The sequence below is a fragment of the Pristis pectinata genome, chromosome 2 (genome assembly GCF_009764475.1).
Source record: "Pristis pectinata isolate sPriPec2 chromosome 2, sPriPec2.1.pri, whole genome shotgun sequence".
Taxonomy (NCBI): Eukaryota; Metazoa; Chordata; class Chondrichthyes; order Rhinopristiformes; family Pristidae; genus Pristis; species Pristis pectinata.
In genome coordinates, this window is record NC_067406.1 from 131,808,143 (window position 1) to 131,830,525 (window position 22,383).

General features: G+C 39.5%; 2 protein-coding genes across 3 annotated transcripts in view; one reads left to right on the forward strand and one right to left on the reverse strand.

Annotated features, from left to right (window-relative positions):
• Positions 1 to 1,478: 1,478 nt before the first annotated feature.
• On the reverse strand, positions 1,479 to 9,453 carry mrps18c (mitochondrial ribosomal protein S18C). The gene is made up of 6 exons (XM_052041250.1): positions 9,353 to 9,453; positions 7,519 to 7,571; positions 5,648 to 5,731; positions 3,475 to 3,532; positions 2,181 to 2,240; positions 1,479 to 1,617 (listed from the first exon to the last, which is right to left on the reverse strand). The coding sequence occupies exons 1-6, from the start codon at positions 9,381 to 9,383 to the stop codon at positions 1,541 to 1,543; spliced, it is 363 nt and encodes a 120-aa protein (XP_051897210.1). The 5' UTR covers positions 9,384 to 9,453; the 3' UTR covers positions 1,479 to 1,540.
• A 499-nt stretch (positions 9,454 to 9,952) lies between these two features.
• Positions 9,953 to 22,383, forward strand: part of helq (helicase, POLQ like) — a 43,811-nt gene continuing 31,380 nt past the window's right edge. For both annotated transcript variants that reach the window (XM_052041262.1, XM_052041270.1), the window contains exons 1-4: positions 9,953 to 10,879; positions 13,607 to 14,378; positions 15,769 to 15,947; positions 20,553 to 20,753. In XM_052041262.1, coding sequence (XP_051897222.1) covers positions 10,676 to 10,879; positions 13,607 to 14,378; positions 15,769 to 15,947; positions 20,553 to 20,753 — 1,356 coding nt within the window. In that variant the 5' untranslated portion in view covers positions 9,953 to 10,675. The remainder of the gene's footprint in view (positions 10,880 to 13,606; positions 14,379 to 15,768; positions 15,948 to 20,552; positions 20,754 to 22,383) is intronic.

Genomic DNA, 22,383 nt, shown 5'->3' on the forward strand with positions numbered 1-22,383 from the left:
TTGCATGTCAAATATGAAGACAAAGTTTAGTGTTATTTGTTAATGTTCATATTATTGGAAACACTAAAGATTACAGGCTCACTCTCAATGGCAAGTTTAAGACCATAAATGTCAGCTAAAAGCATAGCTTACTCATTGGAGTTAAAACTGTATTGCTGCCAGAAAGAATAAGCTTTGAGTTCTAAACAAGAAGGTTAAAAATGAGCAATTCCAAACCACCTTGTAAGGAAACATTGCTTTTGGTCATTTACCATTTATTATTTGTATTTTATCTGACATGGATAATTTTGTTGAGACAAGTAATTATGTGGGTTTGTCAAGTATAGAAAATTTTTAAGCTAATTGAGTGACACACCTTAAGAACAGGATAAAACGTCAGCACAACATCATGGGCCGAAGGGCCTGTACTGTGCTGTAATGTTCTACAAGAAATAGGAGGCGGCCATCCGGCCTATCAAGCATGCTCTGCCATTCAATAAGATCATGGCTGATCTGGCTGTGGACTCAGATCCACCTTACTACCTTTTCCCCATAACCCTTAATTCCTCTACTATGCAAAAAATCTATTTAACTGTGTCTTAAATATATTTAATAAGGTAGCCTCTACTGCTTCCCTGGGCAGAGAATTCCACAGATTCACTACTCTCTCAGAAAAGCAGTTTCTCTTCATCGGTCCTAAATGTATTCCCCCGAGTCTTGAGGCCATGTCCCCTAGTTCTAGTCTCACCTACCAGTGGGAACAACATTTCTGCCTCTACCTTATCTATCCCTTTCATAATTGTGTGTTTCTGTAAGATCCCCTCATTCTTCTGAATTCCAGCAAGTATAGTCCCAGGTGACTCTCTCTCCTCATAGGCTAACCACCTCCTCTGCACCGCCTCCAAAGCCAGTACAACCATCCTCAAGTAAGGAGAGCAGAACTGCACGCAGTACTCCAGGTGCAGCCTCACCAGTACTCTGTACAGTTGCAGCATAACCTTCCTGCTCTTAAATTCAATCCCTCTAGCCATGAAGGCCAACATTCCATTTGCCTTCTTGATAACATTTAAGGCCAACACTGGTTTAGACAAAATTTAAAATAACCAAATTAGTATTTTAAACATTTGAGAACAAAAAGGAACATGAAGAGTGAGAATGAAATCCTGAATGAGATGAGAGACTGATAATACATTGTTTTCTTAAAATGGAAAGAACAGTTTATAACTACCTAAAGTTCTTGACAGGTTTCCGAATTCTGGAGAAGGAGCATGATATTGTTGACAGCAATGTTTTCATGTTTAACTCTTTACAGCAATTCCAAAAGTTGCTTCAGGTTCACTGTAATAGCAGCAAACAGTTTCACATCACAAACGCAAAATGCCTATCATTGTGATGCAACATCACATTGAGGCAGCTGTATAAATATTAACTAAAACATTTTCAACATTCTTTTACACCAAAATATTTCTTGTACAAATTTATCGACGACAACATCTTACTACAGTTTCATCCAGTTTATTGATTTTTGGAATATAATTGAGAAACATTATACCATTCATAATTATTCCCATAGTTTGAAATCACAAATGTTTGGATCCTTTATGAAAGCAGGGTCCTTCAATGTGACTGACATAAATCCTATGAAGAAGAAGAAAATAATTAACCAAAAATAATGATCAACAGTTATGATATTTTATTATAATAGGTGAATAAAGAAATGCTTAAAATGTCTCATCTATGCATTGTTATTCAAAGATTTTGAATGAGCTTAAATTTCTCTGGTATTTCCCGATTATATTTTTTCCCCTTTTTAGTCTAAGGGGCTCATTAACTTTTGCTAATATTTTCCTTTTCACATTGCTACAGAAGCTCTTGCACTGTTTTAGTTTCTCACTAGATTACTTTCCCTTTCATTATTAATTACTTAGCCCTCTTTTGCTGAATTCTGAATTTTCCCCCAATCCTCAGGCTTACTGCACCTAAAGGCAATAGTACAAGCTTCTTTCTTTAATACTTTTGACATCTCGTTCGTCACAGCTGGACAATGTTTAAGTGTTTGTGCTTTAAAGATTTATGGGTGTCAGGAAATGACACCACAAAGCAGAATCACAGTATCTCCATGAATTCAAAATCCAGACAAGAAATTGCAATTAGCTATATTGGTTTTCAACTTAAGAATATCTTTAAAAAAATAAACATACCCATCTGTTGAGCTTTTTTGACGGTCTTAGAAATTTCCTTTTGTTTCTTTCCACACAAACCTAGAAGAGAATTATAAACAAGGAGGCTCGCCAAATGCTGCATCGCCTCTGGTAGATCACAGGTCTTAACAACAATTTATCCAAACCTGTCAGTTATAATTTGTTGGACATCCACTTCAAACTGGATATCCTCAAAACTGGGAAATGAAAACTATCTCCCTAATAGATTAATGTTACTCCATTAGTACTTTTTAAAATTAGCTGCTAAGCTGTAAAGCTGGCTTCCAATTCCTGCTCATGCTAATCAACTCAATACGTTTCTATCCTGTAAATTTTAAAAGAAATCAGTTTGAAGGTATTATCTCCGTATTGACAACATTCAAGATGGAGTTAATATTCTAACAGCAAATTAATACGTAATGGTGTTTTGTGGTGTGAATCTGTGCACAGATCACATTTTAATCAATCTTGTGAAAGAAGTGGCATTACCCGATTCTGTTTTTAAACAAAGCAAAACATGCCCTATTATATCAGTACTTCCAATATTTACAGGTATTTTCCTTTCCTTTTACCTTTCTTCCTTCTCACTCCTTGTCCCATTTATATCTTTGTCTTTCAGGCGACCCCCACATCACAGAAGGGGGGGGGGGGGTGTGTGGGGATGTGGTTACATTTCTTAGAAAACAGGACATATTGCGATTTTCCATAATGTGAACCCACGTTATCTGTGCGTGAGTCAAGAAATGAGAGTTGATAAAAACATAAATTGTGATGATTTACTTACTTTTTCCACAGACATTCAATGAGAAGAAATTTATTTCATCTCTCAAACTTTGGGGTAATAATCTGTGAATGCTGTAGGGTGAATTTCTGTAATGCGAATGGCCGTAAAATGGAGGTCACCTGTATCCCCCTATCCACATCTGATTTGAGTTACATTGTTAACTGGTATTTGTGATTGCACATAGGGTTTCTAGAAATTTTTTTTTGAGCATAAACTAGTTGTAAAAGCCACTGCATGGATAAAATAAATGATTAGCTTGACCTCTAATATAAACAATTAAGACCTTGAAAACTGAGTTAAATATATTTTGACTGAAATGAATTGGATATCCCTGCTCTATAGCATGTTAGAGTTTTAACATTACACAATTTCAAATAAAATGCTATGTAAACTATACACCTCCCTTCTTCAAAGCACACACAAACAAAAACGGTCACGTGCCTGCCAATATGAAAACCCTAAAATTTTCCAATTGAAGTTCTAAAGAGTGCAAAATTTTAAGTGTCTTACCAGTTATATGTCTCCCAAAAATACGACCTGTATATGGAGATATGAACTGGGACAAAAGCTTGATTTTTAAAAAAGGGAATAAAGGAAAAATGAAATGGATGTTAGTGTCAGAGTACATTCACCAGGTTAAAATATAAGCATTCTATATTCAGTTCAAACTTAAGCAAATGAGGCACTAAAAAGGTAAGTCTTCAAGTTTCTCTGGTAAATGCCCTCTTCTCTTTACCACCATCGGAGAGTAGGTATAAGAGTCTGAAAACCCACACTCAAAGGTTCAGAAACAGCTTGTTCCCCTCTGCCATCAGATTTCTGAATGGTCCATGAACACTACCTTGTTATTCCTTTTTTTTTGCACTATTATTTTTGTAATTTATAGTAATTTTGTGTCTTTGCACTGTACTGCTGCCACAAAACAAAAAACTTCATGTCATCTAAGTCAGTGATAATAAATCCGATACTGATAAATGAATTTCATAAAACTTTATTTTGAATGCATATTGTAGAGATGAAAGCACATTATTAAGGCTGAATGGAGAAAGATTCATTTTTCAGATGGCCTGATGGAGATTTTGCTCCAGATTCCAACATCTACAGTCTCTTGCATCTTTGATTCACATCTAATTTGTAAATATTTTATATTGGACAATGGAAAAAGTATTCTGTCCCTCAGTATCAATCTCAATGAGCAATAAAAATCCAAGAAATGCTTACTAAGCCCTTTATAGTCTCTAAAATGGAGTTGACAGCTAGAAAGCCCATCTTATTGATATTGCTTTAATTACTGACACTAAGGCAACAAAATATCACAAGCAACAGAAGCACATTAACAACATAGCCATAGCAACAGTAATTCCACAAACAAAATCAGGAAATAATCTAATTGTGTTCAACAGTACAATTTTGACTGCAAGTTAACAACATTTTTGAAGAACTGCTACATAATATTAAAACTTGCCATACTACAGTGAAAAAGTGCTAAAAAAAAAACATACCAGAGGAAATAACTCAAAATATTTTGGGCAAATATATCATGTGGCCAAAACCACGTACCCTGGCATTTAGTTTGAATCTCTTCTATTAGAGGAATGTGTCTTCCAACCATGACCCAACATCAATCAAAGCCAGCTAAATGGTTGTGTTCAATGATGTTCAAGCCAAAAATACTTAAGCAAATACAATTTATTTATCTGTAACATTACAGGGACACAGGTGTTTTGGATTTAATAGTCCTAATTTCATGAAGAAAATGAATTGAATTTCTTCATGATTGAACTTCCAGAGTACAAACATATGTACTTAAAATACAAAAAAATCAGAGGTTTTAGTTTGAATTGTGCTGCAACTCCACAGGCCAAGCCACAACAGTACCTTCCCAATAAACCAATGTTAGGATGTTAAGGTTGCTCTATCAAATGTAACTTTTTTTTTTGGTGCATTTGGATAAACAAATTTTAACAGCATGCCAAACCTCTCTGGGCATGAAAATTTAATTTTACACATGTGGAATAAAATTTTTTCAGAATTATTAGCTGACTTTCATATTTCCTGTTCCATTACACTGTTCCAATTTTAACACACATAACAATGATTCACCTATAGATGAAGCAGCACTAGAGCAGACAACTAATGACAGGACATCCACACTCAAAAGCCCACAAGATCTGGGTGTAAATGTTAGTGTAGTAACGGGAGAATATCATTCCTGCGTTGCTATTCACAAAATTTAGCCCACTATTTTCACAATCTTTCTAACCAGATCATAAGACAGGATATTTTATATTCAGATAAAAGGCCACAATTCTAATTTTAAGAATGAATGACTTGAAGCCTCATCAAAAAAAAGATTCACCCCAATTTACAACATTCTTTCCCATAACAGGCATTCACCTAATTTAAATTTTTATCTCCGGTGTTGTGAATATTATAAATGGAAGACCACATAAAGAATATTGGGTATTGCAAACATAAAATGCTACTTTACACAATAATCATATCATATATAATTATATAATAATATAATGTAATATATCATACTGTTCACCTACATATAATTACCATGGCAAAAATCATCCCTCAATGTCCTATCATACAGCCTATGAGCATATGTTTTCTCCCACATCTATTGAATATCATTTAAATCTTCCCCAGCTCCTAATGAGTAAAATAGACAAACCTGTACGTTCTTGTAATCCACTGGAACACCACATAAAATGCACTTCTTGGGAGGTTCTTTGTAAGGATTTTCTAACTTTATTGGCTATAAGAGAGTGGAAAATATTTGAGTACTTGAAACACATTAATGACCAACCAATTGCTCCACAAACACTTCAATCACTAAATACAATCAAAATCTATAAATTCTCCACAATCAGTCATAATAAGGTAAAAAGGTATAAAGAAAGTTTGCATTTTTCCTTTGTCTTCTGCATTAGGGCAATTTGCATAATATTAAATCCTCAACACACTTTGAGGGATGATAAATGTAAAGGGTAAAAACACAGAAACGTTCCTTTACAGAATGGACGGTAACCAGAGGATTGGTCAGCAAGGGTCTTAGAGGCAAAGAAATTTATTGATGGAGTTTCTGTATTAGGAACTTGGACGACCCAAGGCAAACACAGCAAGAGAAAGGCAGCGCATCAGAGCCAAAAAAACGGCAAGAACAGTAGACAATTTGTTGGCTGAAGATTAGAGATTGAAATCAAGGAGAGACTTATGAACAGGGATGAAAATTTTAAATTTCATTGTAGGCCAGCAAGGGCGGGCGTAATGGTGCACAGGGCTCAATAAAGGCCACAGAAATCAAAATTGTCAGAACTAGAAGTGATAAAGGCATGAAGAAAGCTTTGGCAAGCGAGACTTAAGGTAGAGATGAATTAATTGTAAGAAACTTGTCGCATAAGAGATGGTTACTATGCAGATTAGTGACTGATGAAATATAGTATGGAAAAAACACGACAATGTATTTGGGAAGAATTAGAGAAAACTTGCAATTAAAAAAAGCTGAAGTTTTAGAAGGAGTGATATTAAGAGCGTGGTTCATAAAGCACATCTATTTCGTTGAAAACTTACAAAAGACTACCTGGACAATAAATAGGGTTTTAGATACAAAGAGTTTTTTTAAAGATAGGAAGAACAATTAATATTGTTTTAAAATGTCTTGGATCTTAATCTATATAGCAGCTGAGGTAAAACAGGCTTTTCAGCTGAACTACTTCATCTGAGCTTGACTCACTTCTACCTTTCCTCATCCAACCATCAGCGTAACTTTTCCTCCTTTCTCCCTCACCAGATTCCCAATTTCCATTTCAATGCATTTAAATTATCTGCCTCCAAGTTCCATGTTCTCACTGCTCTCTGAATAGAGCTTTATTCCACATTTCTAACTGAATTTCTTATGTTGATAGTCTCTGGTTTTGCTCTTTTTAAGCGCCAAACATATTGTTGGAAACAGGATCTATATCAGCAGGTAACTGAACCCAAGACCTTTCTAGTATGCACAACTACAAATATTAACATTCAATACATTTACATATTGATCACTAGGAAAGATATAATAAAATTACCTCTTACAACAAGGTGAACCATATTACATTCTTTTACCAGCTGTATTGCAGTTAATTTCAATAATACAATCCTTCAAATTAGAGGAAGTTTAGAAACATATACACACTTTGATCCATGGTAAAAGCACAACTTATCAGACATACCCCAGAGTTAAAAAAAAATGATTCTTTTACCACCCCTAGGAAACTGCATGCCATTTTGAAATCATGGATCTAAAAATACAGCACCTCTTATCAGGTATAACAAACAGAAAACGCTGGAAACTCTCAACAAGTCAGGTAGCATCTGTGGAAAAAGAAACAGTTAACATTTCAGGTTCAAGACCCTTCATGAACACTGAAGCATTCTCTGTTTCTCTTCCACAAATGCTGCCTGACCTGCTGTGTTTCCACTATTTTCTGTTTTTATTTCAGATTTCCAGCATCTGCAGTTTTTCTTTAATTTATTTCGAGCCTTGCATCAAATCCTGTTTCTTACCATATCAGAAGTGCTTGGATTCTGTTGAGTGCTGATCCCCCTTTGCCAGTACCCTGCAAAGCAAACAAATGAACATTTGGATTGTAGGTCTTCTTTCAGTTGGTCTTTGAATATTGTTAAATTGTAAATACTCAGAATCAATTCACAAACAACTAGAAGTTCAATATTAGATTCCATGTGTATTACCCTTGTAAAGAATTTCTGCAGTCAATCCAACACAAGTTGATACCAAAATATTTAATAACAAAACCTATTTTGCAAACATTTCCAAAGCTGATGATAGTCAAAGTGTTTCTGCATTAGGCCAGACTCTTGTGGAAGATAAACACACTCACACATTATTATGTTTGCAACCATCAGTTAAGCACTACATAAATTTCTCAAGGCACTAGAATTTGTGTCAGTTTGTATTTATGCTATGTGGGCACAAATTAGATTATGGGATAGTGCTTTTCATTTGAAATTTTCTGTGACATAAGGATATTTCCAAGTTACCCACCACAGTACACAACTCTCACATTACCATCAAGCCAGGAGACCAACCCATTTCAATGAGAAATGTAGAAGAGCAATGAAAGGGAAAGTGCCAGACATACCTAAACTTGAGGAGCCAAGTTAACAAAACTATATATGTGCCAGGAACCAGAAGCTGTATTCTATTGTCAAAACTTAGCAATTCCAGACATGGGACAAACTATCCTTAACATCAAGAAGCCAGTTGACTGAGGATCAAGCAGCCCAAGTAAAACTAAAGTCAATGGGAATCAAGGCAGTAAACTCTCCAATGGGTGGAATCACCTCCAATAAAAAGGTCTAACCACTTCTCTCAACATAAAATGTCACATGTACATCATGTCGCCACGCTTCCGGCACCATCATAGCATGCCCACAACTTCCTAACCTGTACGACTTTTGGAATGTGGGAGGAAACCGGAGCACCCGGAGGAAACCCACGTAGACACGGGGAGAACGTACAAACTTCTTACAGACAGTGGCCGGAATTGAACCCGGGTCGCTGGCACTGTAATAGCTTTACGCTAAACACTACATACTGTTAATATTTTGAAAGTCACTGTTCAAACAGAAATGCAACAAGAACAGTGATGCCAAAATTGTGTGCACAAGAGCAGATCCAAAGCTGGGTATCTTGCAGCAAGTAATTCATCTGACTTCTCAAAGCTTTTTCACATCTATAAAATGCAAGTTAGGAGTACGAAGGAATACTTAACTAAAAACACTAAAGAATCTAGGAAATCACTGTTACTTCATTGTTGGCGGGTCAAAATAGTGGAATTTCTTATGGAATGGAAATGCAAGAGTATTGTATGAGAAGGACAAGGTATCTGGCTACCACAACCTTCTCAAGAGCAGAGAGAATATAGGCTACCACAACCTTCTCAAGAGCAGAGAGTATAGACATTAGGTGCTGGTTTAAACAGTAACACCTAACAATGAATGCTTTCTTCTAGTGTTGTCAATTAAGTTTGTGTCCTCCGGTTTCAAAGCCATGTGCCAGGACAAATATTTTATCCTATAATTTTGTGTCCCACTATTAAAGCTATCATTAACCATCCTACTCCAAGGAGAATAATCTCATTTGAAGTCCCTCGACCCCATTACCACCCCACTAAATCACCTCGGCACCCTCCCGTGGTCTGGAGCCCCTAAAATCTGCTGCCTAAAAGCGTCACAACTCGGCCGGAGTTACAAACCAGTGTTTTAATAAAAATAACTACAGGCCAAACAGCTTTTTTTTCAGTGTTATAAACGGTGAAGTGCCTCGTTATTCGTTGCACTACCATCCAGGGGCTTCTCTCCTCCCCAGCCTCGTTACCTGGGCGCCATGTCCTCACCGCCCGCCACATCCCACCGGCCGACCAGCAGCTGCGCACGGCTCCCCCCCCCCCAAAAACCACGGTAAAGACCACGCATGCGCAACATCGCTCTCCCCACCACCCGCGGCCGAGACCACGCATGCGCAACACCGCTCCCCACCCAGGGCCAAGAACACGCATGCGCAATATCGCCCTCTCCCCCACCCACGGCCAAGACCACGCATGCGCAACACTGTGCTCCCACCCATGGCCAAGACCACGCATGCGCAACATCGCCCTCTCCCCCCCCACCCACGGCCAAGACCATGCATGAACAACGCCGCCCTCCCCCCCCCACGGCCAAGACCACGCATGCGCAACACCGCCCTCCCCACCACCCACGGCCGAGACCACGCATGCGCAGCACCGCTCTCCTCCGCCCGCCCTCAAGACCCGCGCGCGCGCTCGGCCGATCCGGCAGTTCGCGCGCATGCGCAAGACTTCAGCGCGAACGCGCGTCGCCCGTCGCGGCCGTCGGGGTGTACGCATGCGCCGCGGCTGGAGTGACCAATCACGTTGCGGGCGCGCTTCTTTTAAAACGGCGACCTGGCTTTTTTTTTCCTCTCGTGAGCGCGCCGGCGCTTCGTTCCGGAAATGACGATGGCGATGCGGGTACCTGCGGCTGCGCAGCGCGCTGTTAGTGGGAGGCGGACCGAGGGGGGTTGCGGTGGTGGGAGGTCGGCCTGGGCTAACGGCAGACCTGGGTGTTCACCTAAACTGTCGCCGCAGGGACGTTACAGGGGAAGTTGCGATTCCTTCAGCGTGAGGTTTTGCATGTTCGTGTGTGTGAAATTAAGGCGTCTCCCGTGTGAGGGTGAACTTCGGGGTTCAGTGGGGCACCCCCCCCCCCCCCCGTGTGAGGGTGAACTTTGGGGTGTGGATGAAACACAGTCAGTTATTTTCACTTTGTTGAAATATGTTGATTAAATAACTGATGAGATTCCTATATTAAAAATTGACCACACTTTGAAAGTATTTTGGTCTAAAATTACATTGTCTGATAAGTAAATTCAAGGGTGCTACCTAAGCAAAAGGGCCTTTTAAAGAACATCTGATTATAATACTTTAAATGCCTGTGATCATCAGGAGGGTTTTTGAGCACTTGTCAGGTAGAGCTGTGATTTCTTATTTTGGTTGTGATTGATTGTGACTCAGCAATGTTGAGTAATTTTTCAACACTGGGTTTTCTGCGGTGATGCTGAAGAATGGAGCGGACTTTAGCAAGGTCCCTTGGCATACCAAGGAACAAGATAGAACTGCTGTGACTTTACATATGCCTTAAAATGGACTTGGACCAGGCTGATGAGAGCGAGGATGATAATCAATGGGCTTGTATCCGAAAACGAGTTAGGGAAATTAAGGCCAGTGTTGAGAGTCTACCGCCTAGTAAGAAAACACACGATAACCATCTGAGTGTTCCTGAAATAACTCTGAAGAAAGAAGAGATGCAGTCTGCAGCATCAGTAACCCAGGACTATATGGACCAGGTACCACAGAAAAATTTAGAGATTTACAAGGTGTATAAGAGAGATTTTCATGTGTCATAAGGGCTATGTAGCACAGATACAGAAAAAAAAATTGAGATTATAGAAATAGCAGAGAATGTTAAACAGAGGGACACAATAGAAATGCAAATTTATATTGGACTACAGTTATTGTTGCAGCTTCAACGCCCTGGGTTCAATCCTGATCAGCCATGGAGTTTGCAAGTTTTCGCTGTGTCCATGTGGGTTTTCTCCTCACTGCTTCAGTTTCTTCCCACGTCCTAAAAATATGATGATGATTTTTCTTTATTACTCACATGTACATTGAAACACACAGTGAAATGCATCTTTTTGTGTAGTGTTCTGGGGGCAGTGCACAAGTGTCGCCAGGCTTCTGGCGCCAACATAGCATGCCCACAACTTCCTAACCTATATGTCTTTGGAATGTGGGAGGAAACCGGAGCACCTGGAGGAGACCCACGCAGACACGGGGAGAATGTACAAACTCCTTACAGACAGCGGCCAGAATTGAACAAGGGTCACTGGCGCTGTAAAAGCGTCATGCTGGATTAATTGCTACTGTAAATTACCCTGATTGGGAAAGTTGAAGGTTATGTGAGAGAGGATAAGTTACAAGGAAATAGCAAATGAGACTGATAAGAAAGCTCTGGGATTTCTGATTTTTAAAGTCTTGCATTACGTTGTTCACATTGTCACATTTGTAAGCAGTACAGCCTCCACAATCTCATAATGCAGGGATTCCTGAGCTGAAGAGCATCCTATTTGAATAATTTAAGTTGTATAGAAATGTAGGATGTAACAAACAGCCAAGGTTTGATTTAAAAAAAACAACAATGCACACAAAGATACTTGATCTAATTGCCTTAGATGTACAAAAGATGCAAATGTGAAATGTTGATGAGGAATAGAGCAGACACCTGTGGGTGAAATGAATCACTGATGAATCTACTTCTAACACATACGGATATGATGTACTTTTTTTGAACTTATTGGTTGTGTGTGCTGACAATGGGTTCTGCCTTGTATTCCTGTAAATATTTATGAACCTGTACTTGTTTAAAGAGCTAATGTGTCCATCTTCAATAAAGACCACCAGTAAGATCCAATGAACTTGTCAGAGAACACTCCCACTGCACCCTCCATGTCTATAAGAATTCTAAGATATGCTATTATATCCATCAACATGGTGTTTAACCTAGTTTGCCCATATAATATCTCTCCCCTGCCATCATGATGCCTTTAGAAATCAGCTAATTCTAAAACCAAATTGCAACTGATTTTTAATTAAACTTTATTGTGGGAGAGGAGTAGAATTTTAACATTGCAAAAGAATGTGAAATGAGTAATAGTGAATTGCTGGCATTTCTTTCACAAAGTGGGCGGCTGATTCACTTTTTTTTATTATATAGGGTAAAAGTTAAGAGTTGAATCAGAAGTACCTTTATTTATGGAAGGTGAAGCACAGTTAGAAGGTGGTCATAATTGAATCGGGGTATGCATATATCATCAGTTTTGATTTTAAAGTCTTGTATTATATTGTTCACATTGTCACATTTATAAGGAGTACAGCCTCCACAATCTCAATGCAGGGATTACAGCATCCATTTAGAGGATAGTGGGAAATAGCACAACAAAACAGATTTGCACAGATTTCAATGTGAGAATATTAATTTATAATGAAAAAGATATGGTGGAAGGATCATACAGGCAAAATGCAAAGGAATTTCCCCTCGTTTCCTGAAGTTAAAGGGTTACTGTTTGTACCTGTTGACCATTATACTTTCTTGCTGGTTCCATTGACTAATCTTAACGAAAGCTGTCACTGTTTGTTGTCGTGAGGCTGTGAAACTGACAGGAACTCCAGGAGTATTAGTGTGGCAAAATGTGGAAATCCAGATGCTGCCAGTGATTCTCTTGCTGTCCAGGAAATGTTATGTTGTATCCTTGTATATAATCTTGAAATTTAGATACTGATGAACTTTTGTTGCTAAAATCCTAAAAAGTTTTTAATTGCGTACTGACCCATAATTGTCATTTGACAGCTGAAAAGTAGCATGCAGTTTCCTTGGGTAATTTAAAAGTTCTTTTTTTAAAGTAATTTTTGTCTTATTATTTCTACTCTAATCTTGTGTGCATGTTGAAGTCTTTATTTTGTACACTGCAAAATATTTTAAAATATTAGTTAACACTGTAAATTTTACTTGTTTGTTATAGGATAATTCTTCAGTTTGTTCACAGCTTAGACTACTTGATGGACTTGACAGAGTTCTTTTAGGACTTTTGGGATGAGGGGAAGAAGAGTAGTAGAGATCAAGAAAGGCAAAATCCTCATTTTAGATTGCTAAATCTTTGAGGTCACAGTGAACGATGTCACTTTGCCACTGACCACAAAATTCGGGCCATCGTATCTGATGAAAGAACAGGACAATGTGAGCAGTCTAAGACTGTATAGTCCTATTTGCATTCACTGATTACTACAGTTTTAATAAATTTTCTCAATTAAATAGTAATGTTGAACAGAAAGTTTGTTCTCTTTCCCTATATTCAAAAATGATGCAATTACCAATAGTAGTGTAACATGCCCTAAATTTTAGGTTGTGGTCACTATTTTGTTTTTAATGTCTAACTTGCCTGTGTTGTTTGTGTATTACATGATGTGCTTTGTGTACCACTTTAATTAAAAAATTTTAATAAGGTGTGTTATTTCAGGTTGACTGTGACAGTCAAGAGGACCTCTTTGGGGACTATGACAGCTTCGGAGATGACAGCTGGTTACTGGCACAGTTTGAAGATGCAGAAAGAAAACATTCTGTTTGCACATCAAGCCCAAAGAATAAAGAGAGACAAGCCACATCATTTTCCCTAACATTTCAAAATTCTGACACACTTCATTTACAAAATGATGAGAATAAAATTCACAAACTTACAGAAGATGTTGAATCAATTAAAGATTCCTGTAGGACCAGAAGTAATATTGCAACTGAACAGTTTTGTTCTAAAACTTTGTCTGTGTTGCATGCGGCAAATATAGATGAACTGGATGAATTACCATGCTCACAACTTGCACATATGGAGGAATTTAACTCCCCACTGGTAAAACATGAAAGCAAAGAGTTAGAAACAGAAGCCAACTTACCATTGAACTGCATTGTGGATGACCTTTCTAGCATTCCTTCTGTCTTGAATAAAAGAATAGAAAACCTTAATGTTCAAAACCAATCAAGGACCACAAATCCTGGAACATGCAAGCAGCTAAGCCTCAAAGATCAGATGAAAAATGCAATGGCTGAAAATGCTAAGTCACCATCACCACAGATATCAAGAAGTAAACTGTTGAAGGAGATTATCCTATCTGAGGAAATAAATGTTGCAGTGAAAACTATTGAAGCCACATCAGACATTGATATGGGCCCGTTTTATGGACTTCCAAGCAAAGTTACGGATTTGATTTTCCAGTTCAAAGGCATCAAAGAACTTTACGGTAAAGATAAAGGGGAAAGAAATTTAAATATTAAATGTAGTATGATGAAAAGAGAAATGCACAGGATGATCTAGAACTCGTTCTAGTGAAGAGATAGAATGCAAGGTGTGTAGGCAAACTGGCCAGAATGGCAAAATAACTTGCCAACAAGATTTAATGATATGCTGCAGTTAGGGATTAACATTGCACCCTAAAGGTTGCATGCCATTGAAGTGGGTAGGACTTTCACAGTAAAGAGTAGGGCCCTGGGAAGTGTTGTAGAACATGGTTCCCTGAATGTGGTGTCACTAGTAGATGGTGGTGAAGAAGTCTTGTGGCATACTGGCCTTCATCAGTCAGGGTATTAAGTATAGAAGTTGGGATGTTATGTTGCAGTTGTACAACACATTAGGCCACATTTGGAATATTATGTTCAGCTTTGGTCACCCTGCAATAGGAAAGACGTCATTAGGCTGGAAAGAGTGCAGAGGAGATTTACGGGGATGTTGCCAGGACTCGAGGGAATGAGCTATGGAGAGAAGTTGAGCAGGTTGGGACATTTTTCATCAGAGTGTGGGAGAATGAGGGATGATATTATAGTGGTGTATAAAATCATGAGGGACATAGGGTGAACGCACAGTCTTTTTCCCATGGTTGGGGAATCAAGACCAAGAGAGCATCCTCTTAAAGTGAGAGGGGAGAGATTTAATAGGGCAACTTTTTCCACCCAGAGGGTGGTCAGTATATGGAATGAGCTGCTAGAAGAAGTGGTTGAGGCAGGTACATTAACAACATTTAAAAGGTACTTGGGCAGGGACATGGGCAAATGGGACCAGCTTATGGGAATCTTGGTCAGTATGGACCAGTTGGGCTGAAAGTACCATTTCTGCACTGTATGACTTCAAGTCTGCTTTATCTAATTTAGATTGGAATACTTTGTCAGCTTTGCTTGGCCTTTGTATAGATCCTCCAGTGAATTAATTTCCAAAATTTTCATTTTATTAGGATACTTGTTAGTCATGTACTTTACCACTTAATATTTTGTTTTAACTTGGCAATCATTTCCTACAGCTGGTTTTATCTTTGTATACTTGTGGCATTTGCAAATGGAGGTAAAGAGTAGGATAATGTATTCAGCATTTAATAATAAGGACGGTCATTATTGGTAATTCCTGGCCTACTTTCTTCCTTAATAGCCTGTATTAACAAGGTATCTCAAAATATTTTGGAAAATTCTATTTAATTTGCTAACTTTGTGAATGTTTTTACTATCACATATCTTTAACGAGTCAACCTTTACAGTGACAAACTTGTATTCTTTTACAAGATGACTTGCAGCTATACAAGTTAGACGTAATGCTAACTTAGTTTCAACATTTTTGGTGAAAAATCTTTTTTTTCAACTTCACAGAGTGGCAACACACTTGTCTGACATTAAAATCTGTACAAGAAAGAAAAAATCTTATTTATTCACTGCCAACAAGTGGTGGGAAGACATTGGTCGCTGAGATTTTGATCATGCAGGAGCTACTGTGTAGGAAAAGAGATGCACTGTTTATTTTGCCATATGTGGCTATTGTCCAGGAGAAGGTGAGGAAAATTGTTAGCTAACTTGCAATGTTATTTTTAAAGCTGAAATTAAAATACCGATGAGGAATATTAGGAATTCTATTCAATTTGTGGCAGTTGCATGAGCAGCATGCTGTCTTTGTCAATTATGCTGCATATCCTGAATTTTTAACTTTCTAACAACATAGTCTATTGCATGTGAGTCCGTGTATACAAGTCTCTTAAAGGACCTAGTTCAGTGGTTGTTACCAAAGTACATTTGGCTATTCAAAATATTTATTGAAGAAATCTACTTTGATTTAAAATACTAAAGGTTTGTATTAAAGTGATTAGTTAATTCATATTTTGCATGTTGCTGTGTAATTGTAAGTGGTACATTGTGTGCACTAAACTTTGGTGCCAGGGTCTAATACAATGCTAGTAAATATGGATTGAGCCCTCTGACCTGAATAATGATGGTGGTCTTGTGATTCACTATACAGAGTTAATATCAAGGGGAATGGAATTTAAAGATCTCTCAAATAAGCCAGATTTTTCTCCACTGAATTGCTGTTGTACTTGTTCTGGGGTGATCATGCATGTCTTGGTTTTGTCATTGCCAGAAGTTGATCTTTGATCTTGAAATTTGTGTAAATAACACCAAAAAAAATCACTTATTAATGTAAAGAAATGTACACCAGCGTAAGTTGTAGTGTGATCTGTAACCTAAACATGTTGCAGAGAATATTGTAGTTGGTGTACAAAAACATTTTTATACCAAAAATCCTCTTCACGTGTCTTTGTGATTGTTGGAGTGATACGTTCACTAAAATAACTAAATTGGAGAACAGTGAACACACAAGCATGTTCTTTGTATTGGTACACCGATCAGTAAACTCTAGTTCAGCTGTGAGCCTTGATGACCATTCAGGTGCTGAGCTCTCCCAAACACTTCAGGCACAACTGAGAGTTTGTTCAGAGACGAATAATCTTAAACCTGAACATAGTCCACTGAATGGCTCAGCAGGGAAGCGTAAAGTCAGGCAGAGCAATAGTGATAGGAGACTCAATAATTGGGGGGGGGGAGGACAGACAGGAGATTCTGTGGCCGCAAAAGAGACACCAGGATGGTGTTTCCTTCCGGGTGCTAGGGTCAAGTATGTCTGAGTGCTGCAGAATCTTCTCGGGGGGGAGGGTGAGCAGCCAGATGTCATGGTGCACATTGGCACCAATGACATAGGTAGAAAGGGGAAGGATGTTCTGTGCAGTGAGTATAGGGAGTTAGGAAAGAGGCTAAAGAGCAGGACTTCCAAGATAGTAATCTCTGGATTAGTCCCAGTGCCATGTGCTAGTCAGGGCAGGAATAGGATGATAGAACAGATGAATGAGGAGCTGATGCAGGGGGCAGGGTTTCAGGTTCTTGGATCATTGGAACCTCTTCTGGGGCAGGGGTGACCTGTACAAGAGGGACTAGTTACATTTCAACTGGAGGGGATCCAATATCCTGGCCGGGAGGTTTGCTAGTGCTACTCGGGAGGGTTTGAACTAATTAGGCAGGGGATGGAAACCAGAGCACCAGGCCAGAAAGTAAAGGGATTCAGAGGAAGGTTGATGTCAGGGCCAGTAAAAAGGCAGGAGCAAAATAATAGACATGATGGGACAGGCAGTTTGAAGTGTGTGTATTTGAATGCTAGAAGTATTATGGGTAAGGGTGATGAACTTGGCGCATGGATCAGTACATGGAACTATGATGTTGTGGCCATGCCAGAGACTTGGTTGAGAGAGGGACAGGAGTGGGTGCTTAATGTTCCAGGGTATTGATAATTTAGGAAAGATAAAGCAAGGTGGGGGGGAGTGGGTGGAGGGAGTTGCACTACTAATCAGGGACAATATCACAGCTGCACTCAGAGTGGACATAATAGAGGGCTCATCCACTGAGTATCATATGGGTAGAACTCAAAAATAAAGGTTCAATCACTCTGATGGGATTATATTACAGCCCCCCCCCCCCCCCCCCCCCCCCCCCCCCCCCCCCCCCCCCAAAGCCACTGGGACATTGAAGAATGGATATGCAGGCAGATTAGGGAAAGGTGTAAAACTAATAGGGTTGTTGTTATAGAGGACTTAAACTTCCCTTACATAAACTGGGACCTCCTTAGTGTAAGAGGTTTAGACGGGGCAGAGTTTGTTAGGTGCTTCCAGCAGGGTTTCTTAAATCAATATCTAGATAGTCCAATGAGAGGAGGGGCAGTACTGGACCTGGTGTTGGGTAACGAGCCTGGTCAGGTGACTGACCTTTCAGTGGGAGAACAGTTGGAGAACAGTGACCACAACTCAAGTTTTAAGATCACTTGTAGATAAGGATAAGTATGGACCTTGCAGGTGAGTATTAAATTGGAGCAGGGAAAATTACAAGAACATTAGGCAGGAACTAGGGAGAATTAATTGGGAACAGCTGTTTTTGGGCAAGTCCACATCTGACATGGAGGGTGGTTAAAGACCAACTGCACGGAGTACAGTACAGGTATGTTCCAGTAAGAAGGATGGCAAGGTAAGAGAACCTTGCCTGTCAAGAGAGGTGGTGAATTTAATTGAGAAGGAAAAGTACATAAAGTTTAGGAAGCAAGGATTAAACAGAGCACTTGAGGATTATAAAGAGGCCAGAAAAGAACTCGAAGGGAATTGGGAAAGCCAGGAGGGGCCATGAAAAGTCCTTAGCAAGTAGGATTAAAGGGAATCCCAAGGTATTCTATACATACATCAAGAGGATTACTAGGGAGAGGGTAGGACCACTCGAGGATAAAGGAGGGAACATGTGCTTGGAAGTGGGGGATGTGGGTGAGGTCTGTAATGAGTACTTTGCATCAGTATTTATCAAGGAGAAGGGTGGGGAGATCAGTGTGGAGCATGCTAATATGCTCGGGCATTTTGAGATAAAGGAGGAGGTAGTGTTGGGTCTCTTAAAAAGCATTAAGATGGATAAGTCCCCAGGGCCTGATGGGAGGTTATTGAGAGGGGCAAGAGATGAGCTTGCTGGTGCCTTGACCAATATCTTCATGTCCTCTCTAGCCACAGGTGAGATCCTGGAGGACTGGCAAGTAACTAATGTTGTTCAATTATTCAAGAAGGGAAATAGGGATAATCCTAGTAACTATAGACTGGTGAATCTCATGTCAGTGGTAAGGAAGTTACTGGAGAGGATTCTTACGAATAGGATTTATGAGCATTTGGAAAACCATAGCCTAATTAAGGGCAGTCTGCATGGCTTTGTGCAGGGCAAGTCGTGCCTTACCAACTTGACTGAGTTTTTTGACAAGGTATGAGGGTGATTGATGAAGGTAGAGCTCTGGATGTTGTCTACATGGATTTTAGTAAGGTGTTTGACAAGGTCGCTCCTGGGAGGCTCTCAGAAGATTAAGATGCACGGGATCCATGGTGAATTGGCCGTTTGGATTCCGAACTAGCTTGCTCGTAGAAGATAGAGGGTAGTGGTCGATGGGACTTATTCTAACTGGAGGTCCGTGACTAGTGGTGTTCCTCAGGGATCTGTACTGGGACCTCTGCTGTTTGTGATGTATATAAATGACCTAAATGATAATGTACATGGGTGGGTTAGTAAGTTTGCAGATGATACGAAGATTGGTGGTGTGGATAGCATCGAAGACTGGCAAAGGATGCAGTGGGATATAGATCAGTTGCAGATATGGGCAGAGAAATGGCAAATGGAGTTCAACACGGCCAAATGTGAAGTGTTGCACCTTGGCAGATCAACTGTAAAGAGACAGTACACTGTTAATGGCAAGGCTGTTTAACTGTATTAATGAGCAGAGTTATCTTGGGGTCCAAGTTCATAGCTCCCTGAAAGTGGCTGTGCAGGTTGATAGGGCAGTAAAGAAGGCATATGGCATGCTTGCCTTCATTAGTCAAGGTATTGAGTTCAAGAGTCAGGAAGTTATGCTGTAGCTTAATAGAACTTCAGTTGGGCTGCATCTGCAGTATTGCATTCAGTTCTGGTTGCCCCATCATAGGAAGAATGTCAAGGCTTTGGAGAGAGTGCAGAAGAGGTTTACCAAGATTCTGCCTGGATTAGAGGGCATGTGCTATGAGGATAGGTTGGACAAACTTGGGTTGTTCTTTCTGGAGTGGTGGAGGCTGGGGGGAGATCTGATGGATGTTTATAAGGTTATGAGAAGCATAGATAGAGTAGATAGCTGATACCTTTTCCCCAGCATCGAAACGTCTAATACCAGAGGGCATGCATTTAAGGTAATGGGGGTAAGTTCAAAGGAGATGTGCAGGGCAAGTTTTTTACACAGTGGTGGGTGCCTGGAATGTGCTGCCTGGGGTGGTGGTGGAGGCAAATATGATAGGGGCATTCAAGAAGCTCTTAGACAGGCACGTGGATCAGAGGGAAACAGTAGGATCTGGACATTGTGTAGGCAGAAGGGATTAGCTGGGCATTTTATTACCAATGTAATTGGTTTGGCACAACATTGTGGGCTGAAGGGCCTGTTCTGTGCTGTACTGTTCTATGATCCATGTACTTGTGTGACCAGGGTGAAAGAATTTGGGAAAGGAATGCTGTTTTTAATAATCTGTTGAATTAAAAGCAACAATTTGTAATTTTTTTTTGTTTGCTTTCTTTAGGTGCGAGATCTTTCGGCTTTTGGAATAGAATGTAATTTCTTAGTGGAAGAGTATGCTGGAAGTAAAGGCAGGTTCCCGCCAATCAAGCGTAGAAAGAAGAATTCTCTGCTTATTGCCACCATTGAGAAGGCCCACAGTTTAGTGAATTCCCTAATAGAAACAGAAAGGATTAATAGTTTGGGTCTTGTTGTGGTTGATGAGGTAAGTTTACTGATTAATGGTTACCTCGTTGATAATCTATTTAACTGATTTCTCCTAAAGGATCCAAAGATAAACCACAATAGTAGCATAGTGGTACTGCATTGTAGAATGGAGTAATGCAAATTCAATTCTCAAACATAGCCCAATTTCAACTGCACTTCATAGAAAAGCAGCAGGGCAAATTTTTCCCTTCACAGGGAAATAGTACAATTAGGGGTCTCATTACTAGTCTCATTTTAGAGCTCCTGTAAGCAGGCTTCTTGACAGGTGGATGAAGAAACCTGCAAAAAATATCATTCACATAAAAGGAGGTATGTTGTTGATGATGTGTTACTTCTTGTCCTTGAATAGCAATAATTGTTGGCCTGTAGTTTTTAAATTCCTAGTTCTATCTTGTACTTTCCAGTGAAAACTTAGGTCATTGTTCCTCAATATTATGAGGTAACATTAATTACAATTCAAGCTCCCTTCTAACCTTTTTATTATTTGTGGTCATAACAGCTGGTATGCAACTCTTGTGATCCTCATTATCTAATCTTATTCATATGGTCAAGTTATCGTTCCACAAGATTAATACTGATGAGAATATAGATGTCTTCATGCAGTTATATAGGGCCCTGGCGAGATGACACCAGAAATATTATGTTTATAGGTCTGGTCTTCCAACCTAAGGAATGATGTGCTTGCAATAGTGGAGTGCAACCAAATTGATTCTTGGCATGAGTGGTCTGTCCAATGACAACAGATTAAGCTGGCTGGGGCTACACTCTCAGATTCAGAATTGGTTTATTATTGTTACTTGTACTGAGGTATAGTGACAAACCGTTCACACAGATCAATTCATTACACAGTGCATCGAGGTAGTACAAGGTAAAACAATACAGAATGCCATAACAGTGGGATAGAAACTGTCCTTGAGCCTGGTGGTATGTGCTTTCAGGCTTTTGTACCTCCTGCCTAATGGGAGAGGGGAGAAGAGAAAATGTCCCAGGTAGGTGGGGTCTTTGATTATGCTGGCTGCTTTACTGAGGCAATGACAGAAGAATGAAAGATGAAATAAAATCCTTACAGGGCTCGATATGGTAAATGGAGGGATAATGTTTCTCCTGGATTAAGGTCTATAGAACCAGGAGTGACAGTCTCATAATAAGGGCTCAGGATTGTGAGAAAAAATTTCTTCACCCAGTATCTAGTTAATCTTTGGAATTCTGTGCCCAAAGACAGCTATGGATGTTTGGTCACTGAGTATGTTCAAGACTGATATCAGTAGATTTTTGGATACCAAGAAAATCAAGATATGGGATTAATGCAGGAATGAGTGAAGGGAAAAAACAACCATGATTGTACTGAATGGTGGGAGTTGGCTCAAGGAGTCAAACAGCATGGTCCTGCCTCTATTTCGTAACCATTTTATTGAGTTACTTTGCATGACAGTTCCATGTGGATGGTACATCTTATTTGCTTCCTCACTCCAAGGCAAAGTTCCTTTATAACTAGGCATCACATCAATCAGATATTTTGGTACAGAATTTGTTATCAGTGGCAAAGCAATGCCACTTATGGAGTGAAGGAGTCATACAACATGGGCCCTTCAGCTCACTGATCCCACACCAACTATCAAATATACATT